At 38.2% G+C, this 18,289-nt stretch overlaps 1 protein-coding gene across 6 annotated transcripts in view; it reads left to right on the forward strand.

Moving 5' to 3' along the window:
• Positions 1-18,289, forward strand: part of TTC8 (tetratricopeptide repeat domain 8) — a 58,589-nt gene that overhangs the window by 7,366 nt on the left and 32,934 nt on the right. For 2 of the 6 annotated variants that reach the window (XM_040477969.1, XM_040477964.1), the window contains exons 2-7: positions 3,746-3,775; positions 9,112-9,232; positions 10,583-10,646; positions 10,754-10,913; positions 11,116-11,205; positions 13,319-13,363. In XM_040477969.1, coding sequence (XP_040333903.1) covers positions 3,746-3,775; positions 9,112-9,232; positions 10,583-10,646; positions 10,754-10,913; positions 11,116-11,205; positions 13,319-13,363 — 510 coding nt within the window. The remainder of the gene's footprint in view (positions 1-3,745; positions 3,776-9,111; positions 9,233-10,582; positions 10,647-10,753; positions 10,914-11,115; positions 11,206-13,318; positions 13,364-18,289) is intronic. The other 4 variants (XM_040477965.1, XM_040477968.1, XM_040477966.1 and 1 more) reach the window with 3 other exon arrangements.

The following is an 18,289-nucleotide window of genomic DNA, read 5'->3' on the forward strand; positions in this document are numbered from 1 at the left end:
ATGTCTCAGAAGTTTCAGGGCCAAGCTGGGTCAGACTCACGAGCCAGAGTAAGTAATGGTGGCAATTAAGAAGTCGCATTCAGAATTATCTAGAGATTTGATACCCTGAAGTAATAGCAACGACCTAAGAGTAAGCCTTACCCTGGGGAGGAAGGAAGGAAGTAAACTGATGTGAATTGAAGTTGATGCTAATGAGCATTTGTTGGTTCCAGGCTGTGTCACTCCACTCTGTCCCCTTACTCACTTGCTTTGAAGGAGAGTCAAAAGGTAGTTTTAATTTGATGAGACACAAGTGGGAGTTAGTTCTGGGTTTGGGAAAGGGAAGTAATAGAGAGTGTGGTGCTTTTCTGTTCATTATAGAAATGGTTTTATAAAGAAATTGTGCAACTGATATTTATTGAAAGTGCTACCACCTTACACTTCACTAATTATGATAGCATATGGGGAAGGCCTCAAAACTATGAAATATTCTTAAAAATACAAGGTTTATTTATTTATTTTTTAAAGTTTATTTATTTTTGAGAGAGAGAGACAGAGCACTAGTGGGGGAGGGGCAGAGAAAGAGAAGGAGAGAGAGAGAGACACACACACACACAGAATCCGAAGCAGGCTCCAGGCTCCTAGCTGTCAGCACAGAGCCCGACACAGGGCTCAAACTCATGAGCCATGAGATCATGACCTGAGTCGAAGTCAGACACTTAACTGACTGAGCCACCCAGGCACCCCCCCAAAGGTTTATTTTTAAAACTATGCTATGAAGTAGACACTATTTGCTCCAATTCGAGAGGAGCACTAGGTTCGAGAGGAGCACTAGGTTATAGAGGTCCTGTGACTCGTTCAAGGTCACGTAGCTACGTGGCTCCCTGAGGATCAAGCCCAGCCCTTCTGACTCCAGGGTATTTTGTACCCAACTACTTTGTACTCAACTCTGTCAATACCCATGGAAATGATTTGCTAGACCAAATGAACCTAACTTGCGGTTCCCTATTTGGTTGGATTAATTTAAATAACAGACTATAGTTGAGAGACCCAAAGGTGAAAGTCTCAGCGCTTTAAAAAAAAAAAAAAAAAAAAAAAAGTTTTGCCCTATCTCTAAATTAAAACATCCCAACTCTTCCTTCTTAATCCTGCTACTCCTGATGGATCTCCAGGCCAGTCATATGCAGCCTTGGTCTGGCACACCCTACAGCAGTCTATTTTCATGCCTTGCTATGATCTCACATACTCAGCAAAGTGCAGGCTCTCGATGCAGAGTGTCCGGGTTCAAATACTGCCTGTACACTTTGACTTCAGAGTTTTCTCCTCTGTAAAACGGGGATGATAATACACCTACCTCAAAGGGTTGTTGTGAGGGTTAAGCTCATTAATGTATGGTAAGTGATCAAAAATGTTAGCTGCTATTGTCTTTGTATAGCTAGAGATATTTACATGTAGGATTCTGGCATTGATCTTTTTCTGAAAAGATTGTTGGTAATCTGGAAAGTGTCTGTGAGGAAAGTGTTCAGTGAAATTGATAAAATGATGCTGAACAGGGGCATCTGGGTGGCTCAGTCGGTTAAGCATCCGACTCTCGATTTCAGCTCAGGTCATGATCTCTCTGTTTGCCAGTTCAAGCCCTGCGTCAGGGTCTGTGCTGACAGTGCAGAGCCTACTTGGGATTCTCTCTCTCCCTCTCTTTCTACTCCTCCCCTGCTCAAGCTCTCTCTAAATAAACATTAAAAAAAATGATGATGAATATAGTTCATAGATCACTGGCACTCAGTAATTTCCGGAATAATATCTTTCTTTTTCTCTGACACCCTTCTTATCTCCCTTATTGTTTTTCTCCTCTCCATCTAAGTCGTCTATAACTGGCCTATAACTTGAATATAGCATTTCATATATTGTATTGGCATTTATTTAATTATGTGCATTCCCCACAGAATGTTTTCAGCACCTAGCAGGGTGCAGGAATGTCTGGGGAAGCTTGTGGAACTAACGTGATCGTGATCTCGGCCTCACTTCCTGTTTGGGCCTTGTCTCCATCTTCCATCTGCACAACCTCACCTGTCTTTATACTTGCCCATCTTCTCTGACCTTCTCACTTCACCTGAGTGGTGTGGCAAATCACAGATGTGTTCCTGTGGGGCAGAAGAACCAGATAGAGCATGAAGGCCTTCCTCAGTGATCAGAACACTGAGGCTGAGCTGCCGTTTGACTTTGGGAAGCATCTTCCTGTCCTTGGCAGAATGACAGGCCTCTAGCTTTTCCTTCCTATTAGAGGCTTCCAGCCCTTGTGTGTTTTGTTTTCCTTTTCAAGTATTGTCTGCAGTCACCATGGGTAAACTTTTTTCCCTGTGTGGAACTTATCTTCTATCTCTCCTACACTTGATGCTTCAATCCTGCCTTATTATCTTGAACTCATGTTTTAATCTCCTAGATGCACTGGCAAGGAAGAGCCTGGCTTCTTTGTGTGACCTTGAGCAAATTACATGACATCTCTGAATTTGTTTCCTTATCTGTCAAATGGATAACGCTTACCTGCCTCCCTCCGGTGGTTGTTATGAGACTCAAGTGAGATAATGGGTCATACAGACATGTATACAAATAAACAGAAGAAGGAATAGAAAGGGTTACTCCTCTGTCATCTCATTGCCTGTGTCGGTGTGTTTCTTTAATTATGGACTGTGGGTTCTAGGCAATCTGTGCTTTTCCAGATCTTCCTGATGCACACTGGAATTGAAAACCTCCAACTGCCATGTATTCTTAGTTGCTGTTTTGTGTTCGGTTCAGCTGCTTGCCGAATATTCTCTAAATCCCACCCTCCAGGGCCTTTGCTTTTGTAGCCTAGCTTCGTCTTTGCTTCTCGTGTTCCTACCGTGTATCGTGCTATAGAAATTGCTTATCCTTGCATGGTGACCAGATGGCTTCAACATTGCTTGCACACATAATATATTCTTTAAAAAATATTTTGAGTATTCTCCTTGGGTTTTAGAGCTGTAGAAAGCAAGGCTAGGAAGGATTTTTTTTTCCCCTTTCCCTTTTTTCTTAGTAGCTTCCCTAATAAAACATGCTGCCAGTTAAGTGTTCAGCACAGATTGCTAACTGTAGATATAGAAGTATAGATTATTTCATAAATAAATTTGTTACAAGTCTGACTTTTCCCCAGTGGATTTCTATTTAATTTGGACAGGAAAAAACCCTGAGTTTGTTAGCACCTGACACTAATATATATGACATAGTCTATTCATACACATTTCTCGGAGCACATTACAGTTGGAATTACTTTTTTATATCTTCAGCTGCTAATCCCATTTATGTGGAGTAGAAAGATTTATAGTATGTTGTGGATTTTCCTCCTCCTCCCCAAGTGATTAAAGTCTGAATGCTTTAACCACCATGAATATAAGGAAGTGTTTCCTTGGTATAGCTGTAAAATTGTTTTTAATTTCTGAGATTTTGTGTCTTCATTAAACAAGTAGTTAAGATAACTTCTCTGTGCTTTAAATGAGGTTCGAGTAATTAGAATTTTCTGATCATAGCAAATTCAGCACTCTTCAGTGTATATTAGTTACACACTAATACCAATATTAGTATTAGTATATGCAGAACTCTTGAGTACTTGTGGAGAAAGATTAAAGTTGATATTCGGATTTTTATTCAATGAGTTTGAGTCCGTCTACAAATACTTAATTCATCACTAAGACTTTTTATTTTAGAAACTGTATTTCCTAAAAATGTTTACTACCTTCTTAATGCTTTCCAGGAACCGGATCCTGAATTGCCAGTGACTCAGGTAAAGGGTTAGCTGCAACTGTTAGTTTAGAGAATACAATAATTCCTGTTGCTTACTCGTTCCTATAGATTAGAAAACCTGCTGCATATCTATTAATGCTTTTATAAAATCAGCCTTCTCTACCATTCTGTAGAGTATTCTATTTCCAATATTTTTTTTGTAGAGTATTTTTTTTTATGTAGAGTATTCTATTTCCAATATTTTTGTGTCTATGGGTGAGTAGTCTTATAGTCTTAAGACTTGAAATGACCAATGTTGACCAGAAAGATGAGAAAAATAGAGAAGGAAGCAAGGGAAACCAGGAGCTTAGGAATGGGGCCAAGAAGTCAGCAGAGCCCCAAATGTCTGAAAAGATTGTGATGGACAGGATGGTATATCTTGAGTAAAGAGTAGGCTCACCCTGCCTGGGAAGGGCTCGATTTTAGAGCGAGGTGCCTGCCACCGTGAAGAAGACAGGAGGAGACACTGGCCAGATAGCCTTGTCTACCAAACTATCTTGGTTGGAGTTGGGAGGTGGCCAGAGAGACCTGCTAACTGGAGAGGATGCAGTGAATGAGTCTGGAGAGAGCCCAAGGAGAGGAAGTGTGGTTAGGGGGACACGTGGGCCAGTGAAGCTGTTAACACAAGGGAGTTTCCAGTAAGTCTGGGAATAAGAACGGATGAGAGTGCTATAAATCACCCTAAATATTGCCAGGTGTTGGCCCTGCCACATGAGAGAGAATGCTAACAGTGGTTTTCAGTAAATAAACAATTTGAACCTCATATGTGGTTCCTATGAGTAATCATTCGACCTTTTCCAAGAGAGCAGAATACAAAGTACTGTGATGGAGGCCTGTGTAGTATTATCAAGCAAGCACCGTAAATAGGTTAAAATGAAGCACTCTGTTCTTGAAAAGGATTTTAAAGGAATTTGTCTGCAGTGTTCATAATTTTGATTTCCAAATTGATAGATGGCACTAAACTATTTTTTGCGTAATATATGCACAACTCGTTTGAGAAGGACCTAAATTATAAATAGAGTAAGTAATGTGCTTTTTCTTTTCAGTGATTTTGGAAGGTTTTGTTAAAATTAACATTTATTTATTTTTGAGAGAGAGAGAGAGAGAGAGAGAGAGAGAGAGAGAGAGAAGGCAGGGGAGGCGCAGAGAGAGGGAGACACAGAAGCTGAAACAGGCTCCAGGCTCCAAGCTGTCAGCACAGAGCCCGATGCGGGACTCGAACTCACAAACTGTGAGATCATGACCTGAGCTGAAGTCGAATGCTTAACCAACTAAGCCACCCAGGTGCCCTGGTTTTGTTAAAATCAAATTAAAATGTCAATAATTGACATTGTTGTTATGGTTTTAAAACTGTAAATGGCATTTGAAAGTTTCAAACCATGCAGGGACTTCATGAAGGACCTGTATTTAGTATTACTTTTTTGTTCTGTTACTGTAGACTTCATTATCTATCACTATCTGGATAGTGATCTCAAAGAATAAAAAGGGAACAAGGCTGATGGGATTCTTTTGAGCTCATTATTCATACATTTTGCCTTCCTCTTTTGCACAACTTCAAAATAAACGAGGCTTTACAATAACAATTCAATATTTTGTGCTAAGTTTTCATTTTCGTAGAGTAGGCAGAGTGTCAGATGTTATACCGATTCTTATGATGGCTCGCTCAGGTTAGACAGACTGTTCCTTGGTAGCTTTATTCTACTAATAATCTAGCAAAATTGTTTCTTTTATGTCTTAAACTCTTGGCCTCCAATTCTGTATTAAAAGGAATGAGACAATTTCAACATGTTTTGCTCAGTCAGTAGACTTTTTCACTTTTCGTGTGTTTATTTTCATAACTAAAATTGAATCAACCTCACCAAAGGTAGTACAAGTAAGGCATTATTTTCCTTTCCTTTCTATCATTGCCTCAAGAATAATGTCCTGTAGACTACCTCAGTAGGTGAATGAGATGGGATTATGTTTTACAGATAAAGAACAATATAACTGACTCACATGCTTTTCCCTTTAAAAAAGTTCCTGCACTTCTGTGATTTTTGTTGATTTCACAGTACTTTCCAATATATAGGCATTCAAATATATTTACATAAACTGCATGACCCTGTCATGTAGTAACAACTTAAACATATTTAATAAAACCAATTTGTATTTTTTTTTTAGATTCAAGGACCAGTTTGGGATCATCCCATTGTGCTTTGTTATGCATTTTAATGTAATCACTGATTAGTTTTGAACTTTTTGAAAAACTTAAACAGGATTTTAGGGCTGTAAAACATACTTGGCTTGTTTCCAAAATAAAATTAAAAAAAAATTTTTTAAAGCCAAAGCCCCATCTGCTGTTTTCATTAAAATCTCAAGAATTGTTCACATTGCCAAGAGCAGTTCTTTGAATACAATCTGATGTTTAAGCAAGCAGCGATATGTGATTTTCAAGGTCATTTGTGTTAGGACAAGAGGAAAGTCAGGAAGATTAATATTCTCAAAAAATGATGAAATTTAAAATTAAATAATAGTTTAAGTAGATTTTATTATAGATCTTTAAATATAAAAGATTCCCACCATGATTTCTACTTCTGAAGAATTAAATTTTAGAAACTGAAATATAGATCCATTTACCTTTTTGAAAAAGTGAAATCTTATAGAATAACCTTTTAAAAAAGATATTCCTATTTGGCTTCTGAAGCATTTATTCATTTGGTGGTGAGGGAAAAGTAGATTTACTTTCTTTTCTTTTACTTAGCCTCATATTAAAAAAATTTGCACCTCCGTAATATCTGAGAAGTTAGTAGGAGGCTGGATGTCAGGAAGAATGATGGAGTTAACTATGAGATAACGGTATGTACATGCTAATTATTAAAAAGATATGTGCAGGGATAGTTAATACCCAGCCATATAGGTGATACGATAATAATAAAAAGTTGACTTTTAGAAGGTCGATTTAACTAGGATTCCCAGTTGGAGTTTTAAAGTTTCATTAGCTCATCATCAGGATAAAAGTCCCTACACCTCACTGGAGCATACAGGGTCCCTCCACTGCCCTTTGCCTTTTTTCTCTAGCTTCTTCTCTGACTGCTGCCTCAGCTGAACCTGATTCTTCAACCGTACTCAACTGTTTTGGAGTTACCAAGCATGCCTTGAGCCCTCAAGCTAGCCTGCCCTTGTCCCTTTCTCTTGGCCTAATACATGCTTTCCCGTCTTTGCCACTAGCAAACTCTTTTCTCCTACCCTTCCTCTACTCCCAGGCAGCTGGGTGCCTCTCTCTGTACTCCCGTAGCATGCTCCAGACTTTTATCACTGCGCTTTCCCTACAACACCGAAATTTGTGTAAGCTAGTGGAGCCGTGGCTTACTTCTCTCTGTCCCCAGGACCTGGCATGCCATAGGTGCTCCCTAGTAATATGGGAGTGAACCGGTGGCACCCATATCCTGCTTTACTGTTTCAAAGAAAATGCTGCAATCCTTCCTGTCCATCAGCATGCTGAGCAAGGAATGCCCTTTTGAGAAATGAAAGCTGTCAGATCCTTGCAGGGCAGTATGAGCTGTGGAGACTCAAGAAAAATCAGAATTACTTATTTCCATCTTTGAAGTTAAATTAAACCATGAGTTGAAGCCAGAGATGACTTCCCTGGCCCCTGAGCAGAGTTATAAAGATCTGCCGACCTTCCTGATCTTTGATGAATGAAAACCTCCAATTGTTTCCACACTTTAGTGGCTCTTACAGTTAGATGCAGTTACAACTGGAATTTATCTATCTATCTATCTATCTATCTATCTATCTATCTATTTATTTATTTAACCAATGAATTCTTTGATTCCATATTCTGCTTATTCAATTGTGTTAAATCCACACAGTTGAAACATTTTAAGTTATCTGAATCCAGTAAATCTCACCCAGGAAAGTAGAAGCTAAAAAAACCCAGTCATCTAACCAAATATAATTTCATTTTAGGAACGTACGGCTATGAAGGCAGCCTTTTTTATTACCATTAAAGTGAAAGCATGAAGAATTTCCTTTTCCTTAAGAACTTTTGTCTAATGCATGCATTCCAGTTATTTTAGCCCACAAAAGGATCTCTACTTTTTAATTCCTATAAAACTATTGTCTATACCACACACCTGCCACCTATTATGCCCTACTTTGCCTTGTCAATTAATTCAGTAGGTGATGTGTTCAGGGAAATTAGGATCCAAGTTTTAATCTTCTCATGCTTCCTCTTCAGAACCTAGCCCAATGCTATGTAACTAGGAAGTGCTCCATAGGTATGGACCGACTGATTGAATGCATCTTGGGTTCTTTACGCGAGGACTTTCTCTGTAGCTCTCGTCTGTTCCTCTCTCAGTCTGTTCTTCCTTCAGCCGGCTTCACAGCCGGTTCCTTAGTATGGTGAGCCCTACCCTGCCTCCCACCAAACTTCCCTCCCTGCTGCTTCCTCTGCACTATAGAGTATCAGGTCTGTGCTGCTGCTCAAGGACACCGGGCTTTCTTGTTCTCTGCTTCTGTTCTGTAGTGAAGCAGAAAGGTAAACATTTCTGATAAAGCTGTTTTAAATGTTGAGCAAGATATTTAATGGTGCACACCTTGACATCTAATTTCTCAAGGTAGAGTGAAGTTGATATTTTCCAGATTCCTTAATTACCTTTTCCATTCCTCGCCCCCCCGCCCCCCCCAACCACTTTCTAGCAGGTTTTCTACTGGCTAGATCACAAAGCAGCCAAGACTGTGTTGATTAGCTTCTTGGGAATTGGGAGAAATTGCTCTTAGTTCAATTCAACATTTTTGGAATACCTATTATGTGCAAAAACCATAGGTGTTATGGAAAATTCAGAACTGAACAAGGTAAAAAGGCTTGTGTTTTGGGGAAGGGAGCTAACCTATGCCTGATGATTACAGTGTTTCTCGAATATGTGAGTACATTTGATGGAAGTGTAAAGAGAATGCTCTGTGAGAAAGACAAGAGGAAAGTAGGTTTAGAACTAAACCATCAGGGAGGTCTTCATGAGGGACTTTGGTCCTGAAGGAGGAAAGCAGAAAGAGCACTGTGGTCAGAGCTTTCTTGATTGATTTTTGAATTATTATTCCAGTAAAATTTTCTCTGAAGTTCTTCTTTTACTTACAAAAAGGCATGTTAGAAGACTACTAGGTAATTGATCTAATGGGCATTTCTTGATTAGTAATGACCTTGCCTTGTATTAGTTTCTTGAAATAGCTCTTTAAATTAGCATAATGTATTAAACGGTAAACATGCCTAATAAAATTTAGACGATAATAAATCTTCTATAGGCTAGGCAGTACTTCTAATACTACTTAATGTGTGCTTTATTTTATCCATGTTTATAGGCAGCTTGGATTTTGAAGGCACGGGCACTCACTGAAATGGTATATGTAGATGAAATTGACGTGGATCAGGAAGGAATTGCAGAAATGATGCTGGATGAAAATGCTATTGCTCAGGTTCCACGTAAGTATTGGTTTTTCACTTAAGTAAATGAAATGCCATTAGGAGGAAGAATACTACATGTGTATAAAATAAACACAAGACATTATATACATGAAAAAAACACTGCTTCAGGTTAATGGTCTCTATCCTGTCATATAGTACAAAGACTTTCCTTCCACAATTCAATTACCCTATCTTAAACTTAAGATGTGGGATTGCTGTATAAAACAATTTTTCAATACAAGCTATATTATGCATTTAAACAGATTTTATATTTAAAATGGATTCTAGCTGAACTGGTTATCTAATATAACAGAAAATTGTTTATCCGAGAGTCGAAACACAGGAAGCATCCAAACAACTCAAGTCTTCTAAAAGGATTAAAAAAAAAAAAAGGATCTTTGGACAACATTACTTCACTGTAATAATTGAAGGTGATTTGCTCTAATGCATGATATGAGGTGATGGGGTAATACACTGGCCTGTGAATGCCCACTGGGATTGCCGCAGAGGCCCAGCCCCCAGCTTGCAGATGTGTTGGAGCAAATGGTATTTAGTGATTACCGTAATGTATGGTGGTCTTGCTGGTATTTATTAGTTATAACTGTTGTCAGTCATTTTTATGTTTTGAAAAATAATAAATTAAAAATATTTTTTAATGTTCATTTTTGAGAGAGAGAGAGAGAGACAAAATGCAAGTAGGGGAGGGGCTGAGAGAGAGGGAGACAGAGTCTGAAGCAGGTTCCAAGCTCTAAGCTGTTAGCACACAGCCCGATTTGGGGCCCAAACCCACAAACTGCGAGATCGTGACCTGAGCTGAAGTCGGACACTTCACTGATTGAGCCACCCAGGTGCCCCAAGATAATAACTGTTTTAAAGCTTCAAATGGAAATTGAGGAAAAAAAATACATATGGTTCATGCTAAAATTCCTTTTTCCCCCCATCATTTTGTTCTTTTGGAGTTAAAATGTCTAAATTCTATATATTGTGGGTACATGATCTTTTGTTGGGAGAAGTTTGTATCAGAAATACACTATGAGCATAGAACCGTCTTTGGGTGCTCTGGAGTCTGCCAGCCTTGAGTTTGAAACCCACCTCTATTAATAGGTTGACCTGTTTACTAAACCCTCTAAGCTTTTGCTAAATGGATGAATACAGCCTACCTTACAGACTTAGTGTGAAGATTAAATGTAAGAACATAAAATACCATGAGTTTTAATAAATATCAGTCTCAAACACCTTTCCCTAATATATTTCCTGTCATTAACGTCTTTTTCACCAGGCCGGCACATTTCTGAAAATTACAACAGCTGACAGTTTTTACAGATTAATAACTAATCTATAAATTGAATTTGCCATCTCATGTCATAGGCCCGGGAACATCCTTGAAACTGCCTGGAACTAATCAGACAGGAGGGCCTAGTCCAGCCATCAGGTATGTACTTCTGTTTCATACCTTCTGCCATTAAATACTGACCAGATTGTATGAGAATCTTCCCTTATTGATCTTCTTGGGATTTTCACAATGTACACTCTTCACAGGCCAATCACTCAAGCTGGAAGGCCCATTACAGGTTTCCTTAGACCCAGCACACAGAGCGGAAGGCCTGGCACTATGGAACAGGCCATCAGAACACCCAGAACTGCCTACACAGCTCGCCCAGTCACCAGCACAACTGGAAGATTTGTCAGGCTGGGATCGGTAACTTCTGTCAGCTTTACCCTATCTTTGTATTACCAGAGTAGCTTGGTGTTACGTTATATCTTTTTTTTTTGCTGTTGTTATAGTGGAAAGTCACATGGCAGATTTTTTGAAGGTGGTTCTTTTTACTTATGCTCATTACACTCAATTTATATTTCCAGAGGGAGTTTCAGATTTCTTGTTCTGTCATTTTTCCCCATAGGCTTCCATGCTTACAAGTCCTGATGGACCTTTTATAAATTTATCTAGACTGAATTTAACAAAATATGCCCAGAAACCTAAACTGGCAAAGGTATGTACTTAAAATGATTTTATGTTATGAAGTAGTAATGTTAGATATGTTATCCTGATAACATTGTAGGAAATAAAAAAAATTTCTTTTGTGAAGGAAAGGCCATATCTTGCTTGAAATGGAAATGTTTAATTACTGTTTAAAATTCCTCTTAGTCTTTTGAGTTAAGGAAAGTCAATCAGAAATAAAGTATACAATACCATTGCATAGGAAATTGTAGTCACTTATAACAAAAAATAGTAATTGATAACAAAGCAGACAAGCAGCATCATCTTCATGGAATGAAATTTAGAAGGTCATCTGTGTGTGTGTGTGTGTGTGTGTGTGTGTGTGTGTGTGTGTGTGTCTGTGTGTGTGTGTGTGTTTTCCCTCTTGGACTATTCTCAGAAAAATAATTTTCTATCCTTGTAGAATTTTACGACTGTCAAAAAGAAGATGAAAAAAATATGTTCGTTTAATTACTAATTAAGCAAGCATCTCCATAAGCCATTGTCTGGCTTGAGTGATCCTCATTGAGAATTACCTTACTAATTCTAACTACTCAAAGATTAGATGCTCCTTTATGTTAGGGAGAAAGGGAGAGTGAAAGTAAGTGTGTGTATGTGTGAGAGTGAGAAAAAGAGAGACTGAGAGGGAAAGGTGGGGCCCGTGACCTTTCTAGTGTAAAAATAAACTTGAAGTTGAGCTTGGAATAATTCAGAAACATGAGCACTTAGCTGTTGCTGAAACTGGTCTAACCCTAGCTCAAGCTTTTAGCTGTAATGTCTGTGAATTCTATGCATCAGTGCTGAGCTCATTCTGAATCTGAATTCTAATGGCATTTAACATATTTACTAAATGTCAAACACGAGGTTATATAAGAATGGACATGAGCCATACAGACTTGAAATTAAAAGCTGAAAAAGAAATGTCAGTTGATAGGGAATTAGCCTATAATAATGCCCGTGATGTTTTAATTTCTCAGTTGACAGCAATCCTGTCAACTTCATTTAGCAAAATTGTAAAGCTATGTGTATTTCCCTTACCTTCACGAGAGTGAAGTATTAACAGCAACTCATATGGAGTATCCAGTTCCCCTGCCCTTTTCGGCCATTTATTTGAGGTGGCTGGATGGCTGGTTGGTACCATTGCTGTTTTCTATTCAGGGAGTGTAGCCCATGGAGGCATCTCCCTCAAACTATGATGCTTCCAGGACAGACCTGGTCTGTTACTAGATTTAAACTGAATCAGATTTTGTGCTTTTTTATAGAAGTAATGCCAGGGTTTTTTTCTGTCTTTGGTTTCCAATTTGCCTTTACTCATCAAGACTCATTTCTAGCATTGATTGCTTGAGTCTCTACTCCTTTCATAGCAACGGGAGCACAAGCTGTACTCTTAACTTTTCTTCTTTATCACCGAGCGAATGGAGGGTCAGGTATAGTTTTTAAAAGAAGGGCCTTGTCCTGATTTCTTTTTTCTTCCTTTGGTTGCCTCTTAAGTCTTCTTTGTTAATAACCTTGATACGCTAACCTCTTTGCAAGGGTACATTGATGGTTTTATGGACAAACATGATACCACTAAGAGGTAATTTGGTCAATGCTTATTTATCCAGATGAGATGGGAGAAGTATTAAAATAATGGTTCTCAGACCTAGCTGCACATTAGAGTCATGTACACATCCCACTTTACGCCTAAGATCTACTTTGTTTCAAAAGGAATTTCCGGATTTTTCCCATGTCTAAAGTGTCATTATCATTATCATAATGACTGTATAACATGTGCAGAGTGTATAAAAAAATGGGCTGAATCTGTTTTAGGATAATCTCAGAGTTGGTCTTTTCATCTCTCTTTGTAGTAAAATAGTGCATATAATACGAAAAACCTTGTTCAGTTATTTCAGTTTTCCAGTTTGTAAAAACAAGAATCAAGTATAAATCACTGTATTTTAAAATGCTGATTATAACAAATGATGGATAGACCCTTTACTTATGAAGGCACGTTTAGTGTACCTGTTATTTTGGTTCAACCCAGCTGCTGTCAAAATGGTCTGAGTATATCCGTATCAGATATACCAATAGAGTGCTTTTGGTAAAATAAAATCTAATGTATTTTTGGCTTTTTTTTTTCTTCATAGGCTTTGTTTGAATATATCTTTCATCATGAAAATGATGTTAAGACTGTAAGTTTTGAATTCATGCTCTTTTATTGTAATTTTTCTGACTTTGGGGATTTCAATTCTGAAATGTTCTATTTCTGACCTTATAAACAGACGGAATTATTAAAAATTGGAGCATTACTAATACTTTCAAATCCACTGTTATTTTCAATAGGAAAAGTTGTATAAATATAGAAGAGGTAAGAACTGTGCCTGGTCCATAGACTACATAGATTTCCACTAAAAAGCAAGATATAGATAGTTGAGAATATTGTATAATGTGCTTTTGCTACAGTTTATTTTTTATACTAATAGCATTATTGATCCATTTTTTTCTGTAGTCCATATAGTGAATTATAGGTTTATTAATATGTGTATTTCTGTTTTTTTGTAGCACGCCCCTTATCCCTCCTTTAACATTTTATGATAGAAAAATTCAAACACACAAGTGCAGAGAATAATATAATGAGCCAGTATCACCCATCACCCAGCTTCAAAAATACTTAAACATCTTTGTAGTCTCTTAACAGATTTTAAGGTTATATGCATAGGACTTCTTCATTTATAAAAAGTTTTTTGTTTTTTTTTTTTAACGTTTATTTATTTTAAGAGAAACAGAGCATGAGCAGGGAAGGGGCTGAGAGAGAGGAAGACAGAGAATCCGAAGCAGGCTCCATGGTCCAAGCTGTCAGCACAGAGCTCAATGTGGGGCTCATGAACCATGAGATCATGACCTAAGCTGAAGTCAGACACTTAACTGAATGAGGCACCCAGGCGCCCCCTCACTTTTTACATGCTAATATGCAAATGACCAGTAACTTCACAAATTTTGTCAAATTGAACGTAGTTAATTCTGAAGTGTCTAATGATAGTACTTTCCCTCATTTTCTTATTAGTGTAGGGAAAAAGCTTTATATGCATATGTTAAATATTCAGGGAAATAAAAACGTTTTCCTCAGTTGTGTTTTCTGTGTGTCAACCACAATGCCATATACTAGGAAAACTAATAAAAATATATTTTTTCCTGACTCTATCAGGCATGCAGTCCAGCTGAGAAAATAAAATTGGCATAATGAGGCAATTAAAGAGGTACTTGCTAAGCTGTGAAACTGTCACCAGGTAGCAAAGGGAAAAAAAAATTCAAAAGGGTGATATTAGTGAAGATCCACAAAGTAAGTCAGATTTTTGGGAAGGAGGGGAGATAAACGTAAAGAAAGGGTTAAAAACACGAGCAAGATATGGGGTGAGAAATAAATAGGCCAGATAGTAAGAAGTGGGAGCATCAGAGAGACATTTTTAAAGAAAGCAGTGGCAGAACTTGATGATAGATTTGATGTGGAGGACAGAGGAAAGAAACATGTCAAATCTGTCTCCTAAAGATGCTACAAGAAGAATGATTGTTTTACTAACAGAAATGGGATAATTAGGGAAGGAAGTCAGTTTCTAAGGAAGCTGGGTAATGCACTTGAAGGCATTGTAGTTTGAAACTATGACAGGCTATCCAAGTGCAGATACTTGCATGTACTGGAAGATGTGGTACTAAATGTAGGTGAGAGCCTAGGCCCAATACACAGAATGTAGAAGTTGTCTGTGATGAGTGCTAGTGGACGTGGCCACGTAGGGAAAAGAGGAAGCTAAGGTTGGAGCAGAAATCATGCACATTTCTGTAAATAAGTCAGTACACGCCTTTTTCACTTCATGTAAAGCTGGTCAGAGTCACAGTATGACATGTAAAATCATAGAGTTATACCGTCATTATAAAGAAACCTCCAAACACCGTTCCTATTCATAAATGAGTCAATCTCTATATAACATAAAGCTGTATCTTGACTTTTGGAGGATTTATTTATTGAAGAGACCTTTGTTCTTTCATCCCCAAATTTCTGAGCCACCGTGGTGTGCCAGGCCCTGATCTAGCCCTGAGATTACAGAGTGAAGCAAGCAGACAAAAATCTCTGCCCTTTTGGAGGTTATATTCTGGTTGTGCAAGGAATAGAGATAATTAGCACATTTAGAAACACGTAACATGTCATGGGATAGTAAGTACTACAGAAGTGAAAGAACAGGGAAGCGAATACAGTGACATGGGGGAAGATGCCATTTTGGATGGGGTGGGAGGTGGTCAGTGAAATCCACTCTGAAAACACACTTAATCGGAGACCTGATGGTGGGGGGCAGACCGTGCAGTTCTGTGTAGGAAGAATATGTAAGTCAGAATAACCGCAAAAACCCTGAGTGGGAGCATGCGTGGGTTGTTCGAGGAGCAGGAAGGAGGCAAGGGTGGCTGTAGTGAGGTCTGTGAGGGGAGGAGTTGTAGACCATGGGTTCAGAAAGACAGATCGTATGCTGTTTGGAGATCACAGGGATGACGGCTTTATCAATACATTCATCTCAAGGATGTCATTCTACATCTTGGCATTGATATAATGGCGTTGAGGAATAGGAGCCACAGTGAAATAAAATAGGATTTATTCTCTGCACTGAGCTTCTCTTCTAAAGATCCTAAGGATCTTAAAGACTCTAAAGATTCTAACAGACTTTAACCTTTACATATGATGTATTATATAGAATGCTTTCACAGTTCTTCATATTCATTGATTAAAAACATTTGATCTTAAACAGAGCAGCGACTTTCAAATTTTTTATTTAAACAGCACAAACCTTTTTCTTCAAACAAAACCTTATCCAGACCCTGCTGTAGAAAACAGACAAAAAGCAGGGCTGCAGGAGTTCAAGCAGAAGTAACAGACCAAGAATACACCCACTGGGCCACCTCCTTACTCCTCCACTCTCTGAGCTCCTGCCCCTCAAATCCTAGGGCTCTTAAGTAGTTCCTAAATCCAGCTGTTTCTGAATCACTTGGTGAATTTCATTTATTTTACTTATTAAAAATGATTTTTTTAACATTTATTTATTTTTGAGAGAGAGAGACAGAGTGTGAGTAGGGAAGGGGCAGAAAAGAAACGGAGGCACAGAATCAGAAGCAAGCTCCAGGCTCTGAGCAGTCAGCACAGAGCCTGATGTGGGACTTAAACTCATGGACCACAAGGTCGTGACCTGAGCTGAAGTCAGACGCTTAACCAGCTGACCCACCCAGGCACTGCTCACCTGGTGAATTTTAATGTCATGGATTTCTGGATCCCTGCTAGACTTCCTGAATCAGAATCCCCACGAGTATGTCTGGTCAATCTGTTGTTTGTAAAAGCTCCACAGGCAATGCTAGTTTTCAGCCAGGATTGGGGACTACTGCTGAAGAATGTAGCTTGAAAGGCGATGATTAATAGAAGGCTGGGGGGGGCACCTGGGTGGCTCAGTCGGTTAAGCATCTGACATTGGCTCAGGTCATGATCTCGTGCTTTGTGAGTCCGAGCCCTGTGTCGGGCTCTGTGCTGACAGCTCAGAGCCTAGAGCCTGCTTTGGATTCTGTGTCTCCTCCTCTCTGTCCCCTGCTCATGCTGTGTGTGTGTCTCTCTCTCAAAAATAAATAAACATTTAAAAAATTAAAAATCGAAGGCTGGAATGCTAGGCCTCCTAGTGTAGGCAAATAGAGCTGGGAGCATGAACAGGATTTGAGGACCAGAGCTTGATAAACAAATAGGAGGGTGTGTGTCTCCTAGCTCAATGAAGGAAGTCCATAAATTAAGAGAAAAAGCACAGCAAAAATGACTCTCAAATAGATCTCAGTAGCAAGGAAGTGATACAAACTACTGTTGAGAGCTGGAGTCCCCACTTACAAATTTTATATTTTTATTTTTAAAAAAAATTTTTTTAAAAAAATATTTGTTTTTGAGAAAGTTAAAGAGCACAAACCAGGGATGGGCAGAGAGAGAGGAATACTCAGAATCCGAAGCAGGCTCCAGGCTCTGGGCTGTCAGCCCAGAGCCCGATGTGGGGCTTGAACCCACGAGCTGGGAGGTTATGACCTGAGCAGAAGCTGAACGCTTAACCGACTGAGCCACCCAGGTGCCCCTGTATTTTTATTCTTAAGAACAGCGAAAGACTCAATACTCTAGAAACAAGCAACATTGAGCACAATTTTTTACTTTTTTTGGAAACAGATCCTTATGCTTCATTAAACAACACTGTTGAGAAAATTTGTTTAAAGACTTTCTTTTAGACATTTGACTAGTGAAGAATGAAAAATAATTTAAACTAGCAAACAATAGAGACTTATGGATTCATATATATCTGATTCATATATATCTCAGTATATATTCATATACTGACTTACATATATCTCTGCACAGTGAACAGAAACAAAACCAAACAAATGTAAAAGGACAACAGAAGGATGAAATATGTACATAAGCATGATTTTAAAATGTTAGTGTTTGTTAAATAGGAAAAAGCTTATCTAAATTTGTTAGGAAATTTTTTGTGGAAATGGAAATGATCCAGTGACAGAAAATTGACATTAGAGAAAATGTCAGTAAACAAGCACACTAGAGATGCACTTTCTAACACAAAAAAGTAACTTAAAGAATTTGGACTTTCAATTTCACATTTCTGAAATTTGAAAAAAAAAATTCTGGGAAAGAGTGGAGTAAATTGTTACCCTGATATAGATGATATTTTAAATGGTACAATAATTTGGAAAAGAGTATGGTAATATAAAACAGAATAAGATAACATATTCCTATTGTGTATGTAATTTTAACTTTTTTTTTTTTTTTGTAATTTTAACTTAAGAAATTTCACACGTGCTCTATTTGCAGATGTTCATTGTAGCATTAGCCGTAGTAACTAAGCAATCTGGATTAACAACCTAAGTTACACTACACTGCATCCTAGCGTTTTATGCAGCCATTAAAAAAATCATAATTACAAAACTCGGGCAGAAACAGAAAAGTGTTTATAACGTTAAGCCCACAGAATATAACATTTAGTACGTATGTTAAATAGTTATTAGTCTAAATATATACTATAACATATGCTAGAAGGTTTTACCAA

Source organism: Herpailurus yagouaroundi, unplaced genomic scaffold (assembly GCF_014898765.1).
Source record: "Herpailurus yagouaroundi ecotype Mexico unplaced genomic scaffold, PumYag 141, whole genome shotgun sequence".
Lineage (NCBI taxonomy): Eukaryota > Metazoa > Chordata > Mammalia > Carnivora > Felidae > Herpailurus > Herpailurus yagouaroundi.